This window comes from Rhincodon typus, chromosome 26 (genome assembly GCF_021869965.1).
Source record: "Rhincodon typus isolate 14 chromosome 26, sRhiTyp1.1, whole genome shotgun sequence".
In the NCBI taxonomy this organism is placed as follows: domain Eukaryota; kingdom Metazoa; phylum Chordata; class Chondrichthyes; order Orectolobiformes; family Rhincodontidae; genus Rhincodon; species Rhincodon typus.
In genome coordinates this window covers 24,690,561-24,707,510 of record NC_063357.1, presented here as the reverse complement: position 1 = coordinate 24,707,510, position 16,950 = coordinate 24,690,561, and the positions used below count along the sequence as shown (strand labels likewise).

The 16,950-nt window shown below is 37.9% G+C and overlaps 1 protein-coding gene across 2 annotated transcripts in view; it reads right to left on the bottom strand.

Moving 5' to 3' along the window:
• Positions 1-16,950, bottom strand: part of LOC109914804 (unconventional myosin-XIX) — a 54,324-nt gene that overhangs the window by 12,361 nt on the left and 25,013 nt on the right. Inside the window, exons 10-20 of one of the 2 annotated variants that reach the window (XM_020514412.2) lie at positions 16,277-16,367; positions 15,836-16,007; positions 14,523-14,596; positions 13,674-13,795; positions 12,943-13,056; positions 8,769-8,945; positions 6,932-7,072; positions 6,722-6,829; positions 6,131-6,201; positions 5,625-5,737; positions 5,067-5,236 (exon numbers count right to left, since the gene is read on the bottom strand). In XM_020514412.2, the coding sequence (XP_020370001.2) occupies positions 5,067-5,236; positions 5,625-5,737; positions 6,131-6,201; positions 6,722-6,829; positions 6,932-7,072; positions 8,769-8,945; positions 12,943-13,056; positions 13,674-13,795; positions 14,523-14,596; positions 15,836-16,007; positions 16,277-16,367 (1,353 nt within the window). Of the gene's footprint in view, positions 1-5,066; positions 5,237-5,259; positions 5,395-5,624; positions 5,738-6,130; positions 6,202-6,721; positions 6,830-6,931; positions 7,073-8,768; positions 8,946-12,942; positions 13,057-13,673; positions 13,796-14,522; positions 14,597-15,835; positions 16,008-16,276; positions 16,368-16,950 lie in introns of those variants that run through there. The other variant, XM_048612589.1, reaches the window with a different exon arrangement.

Here is a 16,950-nt window from a genome sequence, read left to right as displayed (position 1 = left end):
TATTTGCCTTACAAGCAAAAGTAGAAGGTAGAAATCAGAAGGCTGGAAAGCGAAGGAATCATCAAACCAGTCCAGTCTGCGAATGGACAGCACCGGTCGATTGTGAAGCCCAATGGGTCAGTTCACCTTTGTGGGGATTTTAAACAAATGGTCACCTCTGTAAAGACAGTTAGAGACTCGGAGGTAGCAAAGTAAAGCAGCACGTAAGAAATTTATTCAAGCAAAACACCAGTGTATATGCAAGGAGAGAGGGTCCAAGACTCATTCAGGAGTTTGAACTCTCTCCAAATACAATGGTAAGTACTTCTTTTATACCACTACACAAACAGGCTGACGCAACCCCGAAACTATATTAGTTACTACCCACATCTAGTATGAGCAGTAAATCTAACAACACCACACAGTTTACGATCAGTGGTATATGGCTCCTACACTATCATACTGGGGGCGATTGTCCATTGAAACCTTTATCAAAAATAAACATGCAGTTACTCATCGTGTCTAGCCCTGACCCCTTGCCACTAACATCTGCAGACTAATTTATTTCCCACCTGGAACATCCCGTGGCCTGTTCCGTTGTGTACCATCTTCCAATTAGCTGCCTGTCTCTGCAGCAGCAAGCAGCTCTTTCAATCCTTACTTATAACCCTTACATATATATTTGTCCCTTACTACAGATCTGAGAGAAAACTATGCTACTATAAGAAAACTACACTTATACACTCTTTTGCCTTTCAACAGTAAACCACTTTTTGCAGCTAGATAAATACCCAATCCCCTGCATAGAGGGTATATAGAGAAAGCTGGCAGGGGCTGTCCTTCACAAAGCTGGACATAAGCCATGCATACTTGCAACTGCGGTTAGATGAGGATGCCCAGAAGTATGCTACAATTAATACCCATATGGGTTTGCACCAATATACAAGACTGCCATTTGAGGTATTGTAAGCCTGTGCAAACTTTCAGTAGACAATGGTGAAGATTTTACAAGATCTACCAAGTTTGCCATTTGTCTAGATGACGTACTAATAACAGGGAAGACCAATAAGGAGCATTTAGAGAACTTGGACATAGTCCTTATATATTTCTCCCATGCCTGTGTACGCCTTCGAAGGGAAAAATGTGTGTTCCAGGCACCCCAAGTGACCTATTTGAGCAACAGAGTCAACAATACCAGGATACACCCATTGCAAGATAAAGTGAGGGTGATCAAAGGTGCCCCGGGTCCTACATCTGTACCGGAGCTTGGGCTGGAGAATTATCCTGAACAAGCACATGAACGAAATGAAAGGTGCAAACTCACAAATGGTGCAGGAGCAAAACATGCCCAGCTCCTCAACTGCCTTTCCGATTGTTCCAAGGGTTCTCCCTCTCAATCCAGTGTCGCGGATACCTCGGAATCTAAGACGACAGGGTGGATGTTGCCGCCTCAACGGCTTTGCTTCCCAAAGAGGAGAATGAATTTCTTCCGAGATGCTCCAGGCGCAACAGGTGAACTACTGTGTGTTATTCTCCGGCCGTATCAGAAGGAAAGTTAGATGAACCTGACCCGGTGCTAAAACGTCCCAGGAGAAGCTACAAAAAAAGAAGAACCGGCCTATACCCTCAGACTCAGGGAGGGAACGATGTAGCGACCGCAACAAGGTCAGCCAGCTGGGCCTCAGAGTACGAGTTCCCTGATGGGGGCTGTTAATCTGGTCCAATTAGGGAGTCCTAGCTGACAGATATAAACAGGAGTGTCAAAGGCTCCGTTCAGTCTGAGGAAGGTGTATCATTACCAAGGACTCTCTATGTGTAGGTAAAGGGTGACTTGGTGACGGGATACCAGCCTGTGTGGAATTATTTTTAGAAGATGACCACTAACACCTGCCCTACATCCAAAGCCATTCTTTCAACACTTTGGGATGGAGATCATCAGGTCCCAGGGATTTATCAACTTTCAGTCTTATTAACTTCTCCAGTACTACTTTCATACATATAATATAAATTCAGCTCAATAATTGTGTATCCTGAGACTAACATTGAACCACTCATATGTTATGTTTCCTTCTTAAGTGCTATCCCTGCATCCCCAATAATCTTTCGACCTCTCCACATTTCCATTTAGCCCCTTTATATCACTGGTAATGTCTTAATTTAGTTCCTGAACCCACAGCTTCGAGAACTGCCATGCCTTTGTTGGCGATACATTCTCTTTATATTAAGAAGTGCTTATAATCCCTGAACACTATGACAGTCCCAGTCTATATTTGGAAAGTCAAAATCCCCTACCATAACAACTCTATCATTTTTACAGACATGTGAGATCTCCTTACATATTTGCTCATCAATTTTCCACTGACTACTGGAGGGCCTACAAAACAAGCCCAACAAGGTGAACATCCCTTTCTTATTTCTCATTATCACCCATTTAACATCACTGGACAATCTCCCAGAAATATCCCCCCTAAGTACAGCCATAATGGTATCCCCAACCAAAAACGCCACTCCCCCTCCCCTCGTCTTCCTTAGTATCCTTCCTATAGCATCTGTACACGAAACATTAAGCTGCCACTCCCCTATCCATTCTGAGCCATTTTTCTGTAATAGCTATGATCCCAATCCCTGTTCCCAAACATAACCGAAGTTCACCTGCCTTACCTGTCAGGCCTCCCACATTGAAGTAAATGCAGTTATACTTATCAGTCTTACCTCATTCTCTGCCATGCTGTCGTCTGCCTTGCTCCTGTTATCTATTGTACCAGACTCAGACTTTCTTTTCTCACTATTGCTTTGGCTCCCCCTACACCACCACCCCCACCTCCCCTACTAGTTTAAAGCCTCCCAAGTAGCACTAGCTAGTCTCCCAGGAAAAACATTGATCCCCTTCCAATTCAGGTGGAACCCGTCCCTCTTACACAGGTTATTTCTACCCCTGAAGAGATCCCAATGGTCCAAAAATGTGAATCCTTGCCTCCTGCATCAGCTCCTCAGCCACATATTCATCTGCTCTATCCTCCTATTCCTACTCTCATTAGCATGTGGCACGAATAGTGGTCAAGATATTACTACTCTCAAGGATTTACTTTTTAACCTCCTGTCTAGTTTCCTCTTTTGTCTCTGCAGAACCTCATCCCCTTTCTTACGTACGTCATTGGTACCAACATGCACAATGAACTCCTGCAGGTCACTCTCCCCTTTCAGAACATTCTGCACCATCTCAGAGACATCCTTGACCCTGGTACCAGGGAGGCAACACGCTATCCTGATGCACTGCTGACAGCCAAAGAAATATCCGTACCCCAGATTGGAGGGTTCCCTATTACAATCAATCGCTTGGAACCTGACATACCCCTCATTACAGCACAGCCAGTCACGGTACCAGGAACCTGACGGTCAGTGCTATACTTCCCTGAGAAGCCATCCCCCGCTACTGTATCCAAAACGCCATACCTGTTTGAAATGGGATTAGCCACAGGAGTCTTCTGCACTACCTGGTTACTTCTCCTACCGTTCCTAGCAGTCAACCATCTACCTGACTGTATCTTCGGTTTTTCTACCTTCCTGAAGCTGCCATTCATCACACCCCTTTGCTCTCGTAAACTTCTCTAACTACCACTCCAACCTATCCATGCAGTCTGATAGCATTCGCCACCACACTTCCTGCAGACAGTCTCCTGAAATATTCAAATTCTTCCTGATCTCCCACATCTGACAGGAAGAGCTCATCGCTCTACTAAAACCCATTTCTGCCCCTTTAACAATCTACAGACCCAGAAATTACCTAAAAACAAACAGAACATATTTTGCTCAGAAACACAGCATTAGCACAGTCTTACTGCTCAAAAACACTGCTCTGGGATAACTTAATAGAAATCCTTAATAATAAAACTCAAACAAAAGACAGATCACAGTATAAACATAAGAAAAAAATGTTCTCACCTTACCCATAATGTTTTTTTGTATAACTAAAATAAAGATTTAGAAGTTCTAAGTCTTAAAAATCAAACATTTAGCTGATCAGGCTCAAAAACCAAAGGTTGTCCTCTTCTCTGGTAGCTTCAGACATCAATTTTTTTTCCTCTAAATCACTGATACCTCTGCAGCTGCACTGAAGCTGGATATTAGACCTATCAGGTCAGCTATGAAACTGCACTGCTTGTTTGTTATTTCAGCAAAATCCAATATCCAAAGCCCTTGTGCAATTTCTCAGTCTGACAACTGTGAAACTATACTTAGCTGCTTTATAAAAAGCCAGAAGTCACACGACACCAGATTATAGCCCAACAGGTTTATTTGAAATCTCAAGCTTTCAAAGCACTGCACCTTCATCAGGTGATGAGGTAACTTCTGACCTTCAGCACCAACACATCCAGATCATAAAAAGCCAATCTCCGAGCCTTATGCAATTCTTCAGTCTTCAACCCTGCCACGTGGTCACTGTCCCAAAACTTCCTCTCCTCCTTTCTTATAAAGTTTCTTTGTTTTTATTTTTTATTTTAAAAGTTCCGAAAACTATGCAAGACTTGTAAAAAAACAGCAATTACTGCCCTAAGGAAGTGAGTAGATCCAGCTGAGCGCTGAAGAAACCTCAAAACCTAGAGCAGCTCTCCCATCTACCATTTTATTTTCTTCCCATCCGCTGTTATGCTGTACAAGGGATCTGAGGTGAGGTTTTGAGGACAGATTACACAAGTTAGATTTGAGGTCTTCTGGAAGTTAGAAGGCTAAGAGGAGATGATTTAATTGAATAGGTTTGGATTTTGAAAGAAATTGATAGGTTACAGAGACAGCGCAAGTGATGAATACTCCCAAAAAAAGCAATAAAAAAGCTCAATTAGTAATTTCAAATCTAAGATCAATAGAATCGAATAGAATTGAATATTTTGCACTAGCCAAAGGTGTTAAGCAATATGAAGCCAGGACAAGGAAATGAAGTTTGAGATCATGGCTGTTCTGCATGATTTGAATGGCTGACAGGCTTGAAGAAGTGAATAGTCTCCTTCTGTTCTTATATAGCTTTAACAAAAATTAAAAATCAAAATTCTAATCAGATTTTTTTTTTCAAAATAATTTAGGCAACTTACCATACTGTGAGTCATGAACACTTTTGTTTTGCCACAATGTACTAATGAGCTACGTGATCTGTTCTCAGTTGGCTTAAAGGATGAGGTGATACTTTGGCCAGTTAATACATTAGTGAGAATGTCTTGTACAATGAAGTTCAAAGCTTCAGTGCTGCCATCTGAAGAAGAACCTGCAAAGGCAAACGATATCCATTTCCATGGCAAGAGCACCTTCATTACAGGCAGATGTCAGAAAGCATCAGAGATACTGCAGCCAAGTCGAGTCAGTTAGCAAACTGAAGGCAGCAAACAGAAAGTGTAGGAATTGGTGAACTCAAATGGAGAAATACTGGAAGAAGAGAGAAGGAATAAACAAAGGAAACAGGAGAGAAAAATTAAGATTACACATCTAATACAGTACTAAGTGTAAACACAGTATAAACATTAAACATAACTACAGTACAAAAATAAACAAGCTTTAAATAAAGCAACATTATCAATACAGTTTAAACCAGCTCAATTAGTGTTTACATTGTAAATTATACTCCTAAGGTTATCAATAAAAATTTTATAACAAACCTTTCCTCTTTTTTGCAGGAGAGCATCCATTAAAGCTAGCTGTAGTTTTCAAATTAAGTTTCCAATCTGTTTTCAGAAGTCCATAGCGCTCCACAAAATGCTGGAATGGGACCCTAAATTGCAAAATACCCATGTGAGGACAATAACACAGTTTACAAAACATACCTCATAAAAAAAATTTTGAATCCATACCAATTAAAATGCAAATGTTACATCATGTCTTTTCCAATGGAATCACCTGTCTAATCAATCAGTATTTTGTGTTTAACTGGCCCAGTTTATAGCTTCTTGAGCATATGATTTCCACAATTAGTTATTTGTAACCATCAGGAAGAAATAAACCATAATTACATTATTATGCATTCCATCATGTTTAGGTATACATCAAGAACTAGAATTCATTGAAGATCTATTATTCCACTTACTCAAGCTATTAATATGTGGTACATAATGAGCCCATGAGTTCTTTTCATTTGAACAGCATAACTTTCAATAGACTAACATACCTAATAGGGAATCCAGCTGCACTGAGGTTGATTGTTTCAACAATACCGCAAGCTTCTAGCTGGCTGAGAATCTAAAGCAAACAGGTCACTCATGAAAATAAGCTTAAGTACTCTCAAACATTTGATGTAAATTTCCTTCTTGCTACACCATGGACAAATTCCAAAAGCATGGTGCACCTATAGTAAAATTGTACACAAAGATAATATATTGATTTTAAATGTTGCAAAACAATAGTTTTACAAAAATATTAAACTCAGAAATACTACTTTATTAAACATTACATAACATCTAAATCTTGTGCATATCCTAAATAAAGCTAGCATCTCCATTTAAAATTGTTAGTAATTTAAAACTAGAGACAAAAATCATTTATTAAACTGCCAACACTAACTAAAAGTATGCATCAAGGTAAGATTAAAAACTTTTTATTAAACCAAAACTCTTTTATATCTTCTGAAAGCAGATATGCCAACATAGAGATAATCAATCCTAAGTCAAACTAAGCCAAATTCTAATGTGAATAAGCAAAACTAATTTATTGCTTGTATCTTCACCAACATATACATTTTCTTCTTGTTTTATGACAGTACCTCCTCTGATTTGAAAAGGAGAGGTTTGCAGTCCATATTAGGCTTGATGCATCTGATGTAATGAGGTGTGGTGCTGTTTAATATAGACATCAGGTTTTCCAATGAACTCTGCAGGAAAAGAGAGGGATGGCGAAACATTGGACAATAGTAATAGAAGAGACTCATCTTGTATTTGGCAGGTACATCAATGCAGTGTTAATACAAACAGACCTTAAATTTGGAGACCACAGTAACTGCTTTGTTTTGAGCTTTACTATCATTGTGTTCTTTCTCTCCAACAGGAAATAGCTCCTTCAATAAGGTATCCTGAGATTTCTCCAATAACTGCATCAGCTCTGGTGGAACAGGATCCTAATGCATGAACATAATGATTAACAAAATATATAATGGTCCATCTGCAGCATGGTGCCATAGCAAGGGAAACAGCAAAGCTCTTTAATAAACTATAGTTCTATTAAAATGGAATTTAGTACAACATTCCAATATTTAAATTGTTAGTTGTGGTGCTCTGCTGTGTTTACTTTTTCCATAGAATTATGCCATTAATGCACAATTTTTTGAGTTACATTAAAAAGACACTTCATAAATATTTTTACTGACTTTTTTTAATTCAACCATCCATATTACATTGTTTTAAAATAACTAATAAAAGTACTTGTGTGTAAGTTACTGGCACCATTGTACAAATTAAAACGCTACAATTTATTAAGTTTTTGAATTGTTTATCTTTTAGAAATAATATTGTATAGTGCCATCACTGACTCAGACATTTCCAGCACCAATTCAGCCTATCATGTCTGCACCCACCAATGAAGATCTGACAACACTCGGCCTCTTTTCTAGCTTTTAACTGGAGGCTACTAGAGCAATTAAATGTCTAAATATGGACCATTTAATAGCAGAGATAGGGAGGAATTTTTTCTCTGACAGTTGTGAATCTGTGGATTCTTTACAGCAGAGCACTGTAGAAGCTATGTTGTTAAGTATATTCAGGGCTGAAATAGACAGATTTTTAATCATTAATGGAATCAAGAGTTATGGGGAAAAGGCAGGAATGTGGGATTGACAATCAACAGATCAGCCACGATCCCATTGAATGGCAGAGCAGACTTGATGGGCTGAATGGCGTACTTCTGCTCCTACAACCCATGATCTTAAATGTTACCAGATTCAACCAGTTTTTCAGTCAGTGAGTTCTAGACTTCTACCATTCTCTGAATGAAATACATTCTCAACTGTTCTCTTACCTAAAATCCACACCCCTGTTTATTGACCTCTCCACCTTTCAAAAAGGGCCTTCTATCCACCCGATCTATGTCCCTCATAACAACTGCAACATATCCAAACTTGCATCATAGCTCTGGCCCTTCAGCCCAAGCTGCATTCTGATAAATCTCCTCTGCGCGCTCTCTAGTACAGTCATGTATTTTCTATAATGTGGTGACCAGAACTGCAAGCAATATACCAGTTGTGCCCTAATTAGCATTTTACACAGTTCCAACATAACCACTTTGCTCTTGTATTCTCTGCCTCAGCTATCAAAGGCAAGTTATCATATCATCTACTGAATACAACAACTCCATTAATTTGCTGAATAAAAGTAAAATGGAATCTTTCTCGGTCCCTTCAAACCACACAATTACTTTATACAGATTGAATAATATTAACAGATACTATTCTATTTTCTCCTCAAAATGGATAAATCCCTCACCTTTGCTCAGCACTTCCCTATAGTGACCTCTATAAAGAGAATAGTGTACCAGAGAAATCATATCTGACTCCTGTCACACAATATGTATGTACACATTTGTTTTAAAGCTCAGTGTAAATATGTTTTAGGTGAACTACTAAAGAAAATAGCCAAGACAAATATTACTTTCATCAGACACTATTTTAAATGAAAAGGCTGTGGAGTTCAAGGCCCAAGCAGGGGTTTCGTTCCTATAATGCAGACTGACATTTTAATGCAATAATAATGGCATGTCAAAATGAAACCTGATTAATCTAGTCTTCAGTGAATACGTCAGAAGTGCTCAATTTTCCTTACCTTGTTCTTTTCCATCATTCCCTCAATCTGGTAATTAACCTTGCCTGCGTAATGAGCCACTACAAAATTGGGAACCTTGCTAAACACATTCCAGCTCAGACAACGGTTACTCGCCAAAGCTGCCTGAAGGCGAGTTTTAAATTGGTTTGCATCAGAAAGTCGGTTAAGGCGGCTTTCCTAGAGGAAGACAGATTCTGAATAAATTTAAATGAAGAATTATTGAGCATTTACTTATCATTAATACAATCCATCACTACAATTTGTTGGGTAAATAAATTCTCAACACATCTCTGTTTATAGGAGCCAGATTAACAAAACTGCAGAAATCAGGTAAAAATTCAAGTCAGTTTTGAAAGTATGAAGACGAATTTTATTTCGCACAATGTGAGTCAATTTTGATATATTAGGAATTCTGCGCATTGTACAAAATTGTGTTCAAATGTATTGTGCTAAACATAGCATCCTTCCTACACCACAGCAGACACCACACTCAGAAATATTAACTGGCTGTTAAGCACTTTGGGTGAGATCTGATGCTTAATTCAAATTCTATGATCAATGTCGAGTCCCTTCATGCAGCAGCCATCTCACACTTTGTGTAGCCAGCCAGTCAAGAGAAAAGGAATTTAAGAGACGTGCTTAGTAGATCTGGTCTCTATGTTATAAAAAAGGATACAGAATCAGAAAAGATGAAAAAATTGCAAGGATGATGCCAGATCTGAGAGGATACAGAGATCAGAAAAGGCTGAAGCCTTTTTTTCCTGGAAAAAGAGAAGGCTGAGTGACAACAAGGAGAATTTAAGTATCTTCAATATAACAAAAGGTGCCAAGCCACTTCACAGGAGCATGAAAAAAAGCAAAATATTAAGTTACATAAAGAAATATTAATTGAAGTTTGGCCAAAGAGGTAGATATCACAGTGTCTTAACTGAGACAAGCAAGGTAGAGAGGCAGAGAGCCATTGGGAGGGAATTCAAGAGCATAAGGAACCAAATACATTGCCACTAACGGTGGCATGATTAAAATTAGAAATGTTCAAGAGGCGAGGATTAGGTGAGTGGAAATATCGGACAGGGCTGTGACGCTAAAGGAGATAGAAGGTCATGAAAGATACTAAACTAAGGATATTCATTTAAAAATCAGGATTTAGCTTGACTGGAAGCCAAAGTAAGTCAAGAAGTACAAGAATGGAAGGTAATGGGACTTGGTGCAAGTTAAGATTAGGGCCACAGAGTTTTAGACGATTTCGAGTTTATGGAGGGTAGAGTGTGAGAAAACAGTTAGCCGTTTGTTTGACTTTACGAGTGGGTAATAAAGGTAAAAATGAGGAATGCAGCAGGGCCAAAGTTTGGTTTAGTCTCCCTGTTACCAGGGAGAAGGATATAGTAGGTAACTTGGAAATGAAGCAAGGACTAAAAACAATGCCTTTGGCGTTCCCAATATTTGGCCTGATAAACTGACCAAACCAGTCTGTTGCAATCATGGTATCAAATCGGAGTTGAGCTTCTGACCACATATTTGTGCTGTCACAAAGACTACCTATTTCCAACACTAAGTTTAGTATTAGACCAAAACGTTCTGCAGATGCTTCGACACCAGGGAAGAGAATTATGTTTAAACAGATAGCAGAAATTGCCTATTAATGAGATCTCTACCTGGGAACTGGTTCCAGCAAGTCTGGAAAAGACCTTATGCTCAAGCAGATTGGCAGATATTGAATGTTTCTTCCACAATGTCCTACTTACCAGTCTGTGTGTCAGCGATTAGTCAGAGTTTGAACTCAGTGTTGGACTGTGTTTTCTGTGAAAAAGGAATCTGGCTGTTGATGCTACAGCCTGAAGATTTGAAAGCTACTCCCTTATCAGTTCTTGGAAGCTCAGAGATTAGAGAACCAAGTTATAAGTATTACTGCCTTTTTCTGAGTGAACTGTAAAGACGACACTTATCGACATTTTTAGAAAATCAGCCAAGAAACCATCATCTATGCGGGTGAAACAATGCATTGTGAAAACACTTAACTAATCTGGCCAGTTTTGTTATTTTGTTTTATTTATCCCTTAACTGTGCTTGTTTATCTGTCCATCCGTCTTTTATGTGAATGGGGCTGAAAGCAAAGATCCTTAAAGATCCATAGACCATGAAACCACTTTGTCTGGGATTGTTATTCAAAAGTCTGGTTAGGAACCATTGGGGTCAATTTTGAGGATAATTGAAGGTTTTAATTTTATCGTGTTGCAAATGCAGAGGTGGAAAGGTTGATTTGGTTTGGCTGTCTGTCATTGTGTCATCACAATAGATAATGAAGGAGTTTGAAATAGTAAATGCAAAGAAAGTGAAATTACCAAAACTTAATGTTAAAAGATTGGCACTAACAAATTCAAGAGGGAAACTGGAGTAACTTTCCAAAAAAAAGACACAGCAGCTAGGATGTGGAACTCATTACCAGAAAAGGAGTTGAGGTAAAAAGCACTGTTGCATTTAAGAGCAAGTCAGATAAGCACTTGAGGAAGAAAGAAATAGAGGTTATATCAGGAGAGTTAGACGATTGGAGGATGGGAAAAGACTATTGGGAACGTGAATACCACCAGGGGCCAGTTGGGGAAAAAGATACTTATATATCATGTTCAATAAATATAGCACTGATCTTGGAATGGGTAACGTTAGTGAAATTGGTGAAACTAAATTTTGAAGGAAACCTTTTCAGTTCAAGAAAGAAACTTCACCTGACAATAATTGATGAAGATAACTGGAGTCTATGCTTGCTCATATCTACCAGAGTTAGATTGTTAGTGTAAATACTTCCCTGGAATGCTAATAAAAAAGTAAACTAGTAACTCAGTACCTCAGATTATTTTATTAATCCAACATCTGTGCATTGACACCTTATGCAGGTATAAGCATTTCATTCCCAATTTCAAACAGAATATACAACATAAGCTTGTACAACTTTTGAGAAACCAGAAAGTGAATGCAAAGAAAATGAATGAAATGGAATAATAAAGAGAAACAAAAAAAAAAATCAAGCTTCCATTTCTAAAACAAGAACAGAGATTGCTGGAGAAACTCAGCATCTGTGGAGAGAAATAAGATTTAATGTTTCGGGTCTAGTGACCCTTCCTTAGAACTTTTTCTTTCCATTTATAAAATCCCTTTCACCTCCTCAGAAGACTCAGGAGACTCAGAAAATTAGGCAGTCACCCAATTACTCTTTGAAGTGCAGTCACTGTTGCTAGGTATGCAGGCCAGCCAGTTTGCACATAGCAAGATCTTACAAACCAATAAACAATATTTTTTTTTAAGTGTTGTTGTTTGGTGGATAAATGTGGAACGCAGAGTTTCCTACCATATGGGGCTCTTCAGGCAAACAGTATAGATGCCTTTACAAGGATGCTGATTGAGTATACCAGAAGGGGTGAAAGGAATAAAAGTTTACATAGAAATGGTTAGATGAAGTAGGGCAAGGAAAGGTCCTATATGGGAAAATGAGAGGCAACGTTGAGGCCATGTAGATAATGAACATTAGAATCAACTAGTTGAGCAGTTTCCTTGAAATAAATTTTACATAAAAATATCAGTTGAGATGTTGCTTCTCAAATAATGCCATCGAATACATCTGAATAAGCATATATGATCTCCACTTAACATTCCATTGTACAGCTGCATCACTGACAATTCAGCACTGTATTTAACTTTCAACCCACACTATGCACTCAAATCCCAAAGGATTTGAACATCGACCTTCTAACTTGGGTGAAAGAGCTATCACTGAACTAAACAACCCCTACGCAGTGCCAAAATTGGAATGCAAAAGGAGACAAATTACAAGTTAACTATTAGGTTACATCAACTGTGTATTTTGAATGTATGAAGACTTTTGGCAAAATTAGAGATTTAAGGAAGTAAGAAATTCCAAACTTTTGAGGTAATGGGAAAGAAAGATTAGAAAACTCTTGAGATTTTATTTCAGCTGGCACTGTCTACTGCTCTTAGGAGATGTCCTATACAATGGTAGGCAATTAGTTCACTGAAAATTCTCAAAAGATTTCCACTTTCTATCTTCATCAAAGGCAAGAAATGCAAATCAACTAACAGAGATCCAAACTATTATGACCTTTCAGTCTGTGCTTTCTATTTAGTTTATGCTTACAAAGGACAAGTTTGAGAAACAACCAACCTCATTTAAAAGGGAAAAGATGCCGGTGGGATTTCCTTCAATCAGATCTAAACAGCTCTGGTTATCTTGGTAACTAACAAAAGACCACTCCAGATCCTCTGCAGTGTATTCCTCCTAAAGAATAGAACAACAGAGGATGAAAACATCAAGTGCAAAACTATGGCAAGTTTTTTAGAAAATGAGCCAAATCTCATTTGCAATAACTGTTGTTTGCATGTTATTGCCAGTCTCTTGTTACTTCCCTGTTCTCTTCACGTGTAAAATTAACAGAATTACAGCTACTTGTAATAGATTTCATTGTACAAAACTTAACTGAATAGATTCAGTTAAATGTTACTGAGTTTAGTAATAACAATCTCACATTTCTAATAAACAATTAAACACTTTGTTTCTACAGGTTTCTGTACTGCTTTTGAGAAACATTTGAACCTAAAAGAGGGACTGGGAATAAAAAACAAATGTCTACACAAATAAAGACTGAATCTTACAACAGTTTATTACTGAGCTTTAAACAGATTTTTCTGCATATGGAATAATAACTGGAATTCCCGCATCCTATTTTAACACATCATAAGTTTCAAGCTTCATATTAAATTCTAACAAACTTTGCTCATTCACAGTGATTAATTACAAGTTTATTATTTCCACCTACAAAGTAATACAAAGAATTCCATATGAAGCATCTGTGTTGCATAATATTAACAGTATACTGGATCACCAAGCTTGCATACCTGCTGCGCTTTGAGATAATGTGCCACAAAATGCTGCTGGAGCTTTTCGTTTGCATAGTTAATACAAAGCTGTTCCAGGTTATTTTGTGGAAATGATTCAAATCCATATACATCCAACAGACCTGCACAAACAAGAAAATATTTAGCATCATTTTGTTTTGCTCAATTTATAACAAATCATTTTAAAAATTAAAAGTGGCCCTATAAACATTCTAAGATAAGCATTCAACTTGTTCTTTTTACTTCAATCTCTATAACCACTTGTCTCTTGAGAGATGCTTCTTTCTGTTCTTGTGCAATCGATCAGATTTGTTGAATTAACGCTTAATTTATAAATAAGATGCAAGGCATGGGATGCCATGCTGTCAAAACACTACAGCCTATGACTGATCACCATTCTCTACACAAAATTCTTGTAACTTAACTTACTCACAAAGCATTGCAAATTTTCTTTAAAACAATCAGGAGGCAACTTAAGGCAATTTGATTGATCAGATGATAACAAAATCCTTGAAAAAAAATGCCCTAACTAAAAGGAGTGGACACTTGTCCCAGCCTCAACCCAGTGCTTAGAATCAAGGAAAAAAAATCATAAAATTAATTCTCCATAAATTAGATTAGACATAAATGATGTGCTTTTAAAATTAAGAAAATTTGTGACATATTGCTCTCTGTTAAATGGGTGTACCTCCACAAAGTAGTCTTCCCCTTCTATTCTCCTGCCAGATCACTTTCTGATTGGAAATTTGTCTAGAATATCACCTTGTTCTACTCTCTTAACACAGCCATGTAAAGGACCAGGTAAGTGACAATTCCAAGCTTTGAATATTATACAACCATCATAATTACCTATAAAACTTGTCCACCTGAAAGAATCTGAGCATATGGAGCCATTTATAATTTTTACCAGCCAGTCAAACAATCTGAAAAATACCAAAACAAAAATATTAAATGTACAATATCAAGGAAACAAAAATAAACCTACTGTGACAGATTTACACATGTAAGTTCATCTCAGTTAGTAGATGTTCAGTGCTGTAGTGAAGCATTATCAACCCGTCCTCCAACTCAGGTGATGCAAAGAATCTCTTGGCATTATTGAAAGGCGTGAAGAGTTGTACCAGTGTTTTGCCTGTTAACTTGATTATCATTAAAAGTTGGAGACCAAAGTTGCCAAAAGTGATGACAGTCCAAGTGTCATCCATCAGCTGTAAAACGCTTTGTTGCAACACAGTGGCACAGTGATTAGCACTGATGCCTCACAGCAGCAGGGACCCAGATTCAATTCCACCCTTGGGCGACTGTCCGTGTGGAGTTTGCACATTCTCCCCGTGCCTGCGTGGGTTTCCACTGGGTGCTCTGGTTTCCTCCCACAGTCCAAAGATGTGCAAGTTAGGTGGGTTGGCTACGCAAATTGGCCATAGTGTTCAGGGATGTGTAGGTTAGGTGCGTTAGCCTTGGGAAATGTGGGGATACAGGGAAAGGGTAGGGGGATGGGTCTGGGTGGGATGCTCTTCTGAGGGTCAGTGTGGACTTACTGGGTGGCCTGTTTCTACACTGTCGGGGTTCTAATGATATTAAGAATGTAATGGAGTGCTATTTAAATACAAGTGCTTTCTCAATACTCCTCTTTGCAAAGTGAAAATATGCATTATCACATACTCAGAATATTCCAAAGTACTATACATCTAATTAATTACATTTGCCATAGCCTATTTGTCAACTGCAAGATCTCTCAAATAGAAAACGAAATAAATGACTGATGAATCCATTATTACTCAGGTTAAATGAGACAGAATAATGACCAAGACATTGAGGAGTTCTATGTTTTTCTTCAAATATTGCCATTAAAAAAGATGGTTTTAACATTGCATTTAAAAGATGACACCTCTGACAATAAGGTACACCTAATGTTTCACTTTGCAATATTATAATTTAATTGATACCTGTTGTATGCCTAAGGTCCATCTAGTTTTGATAGCATATTATGAGTACATTTACTTACAAAGTCAACGGAAAACTATCGTGGAATCACAGACAATTGCAGAAGAACATCAACATTTTCATTTTACCAATGCTCCATTTTTCACAGAGGAAAAATACTTGTCCAATTGAATTACAAAACAGCATGACTTTAAATTTTCAGTTTAAATAATACCTACTTCGCATAAATTACTTTAGCCACACAGTCCCTTCTCATGCCGCACTCTATTTTGGAGCACGGCTTTTTAAACACTTGTTGCTGCCTGCCTGCTGTAATAGTCCGGACTCTAAGCTCTTCCAGAAGACTGTCCTCAGAAACTTTAAGTAGATTTGCAGTTCTTTTAAGAAAGTCTAAAGAAAACAGATTCTGATTAATGCAGTGGTGCAAAACTAAGCTCAAGTCAGAAAAACACATACTGACTATTTGTAGTACTGAAAGAAAAACTAATGCCAATAGAAAGCACACCATTTTGAATTTTTCTGTCATTTACTAACGAAATTAGAAAGAAAAAAAGAGGCAAGATACTGGCCTCAACACTCCAGGAAATTTCTCAAAGTACAACCTCTTCAGAGTTTAAAGAAGCATTTTTAAAAATAATAATCCACTTGATATTTCTTACATTTCGCCTTTTCTTTCAGATCACAAGGGTGAGACTCATCTGTAGGAGAGCTAAATCGCACATTTCCAAGATGTAGAAGACCAGCTAGAATCTATTGGAAAAGTACAAAACAAGCGGAAGAACAGCAAGAATTGTGCTTTCAAGCACATTTTCCATGTTTATGCTAAATACATTTAAAATATTTGACAGAATGAATCACAAGAAATATACAATCCAATTAATTTAAAAATCACTTCTATATATTTCAGTACTTGTAGATTTTTACATGCACTCCTATTCATTGGTGAGGCTTTAATTCACCTTTTTTTTGTTTTTGAGACCCTTCAAAGGCTTCTTCCTCAGAACTTAACATGCCTCCCACTTCCACTCAAAACACAATTCTGCAACTCCATCACTAAATTCCCAGTTCTCCTGACCCATTTTCCTCATCTGCATCTCCTGATTCGGATTCCTTTTCATTCTGTGAACAGGGGAAAAAAAAATCTACAGGGCAATATTACCCATTTTTTAATATTCTGAACTGAAAACTGTCCTCAAATTCTAGTATTCTTTTTCTCTTTTCTCCTTTTTAATCCATTATTTATTCTGCCCAATTTCCAAATTCCTTAATCTGATGCAATCGTCCCCTGCATGATACACAGAGTCATAGGGCATGGAACAGGCTCTTCGGCCCA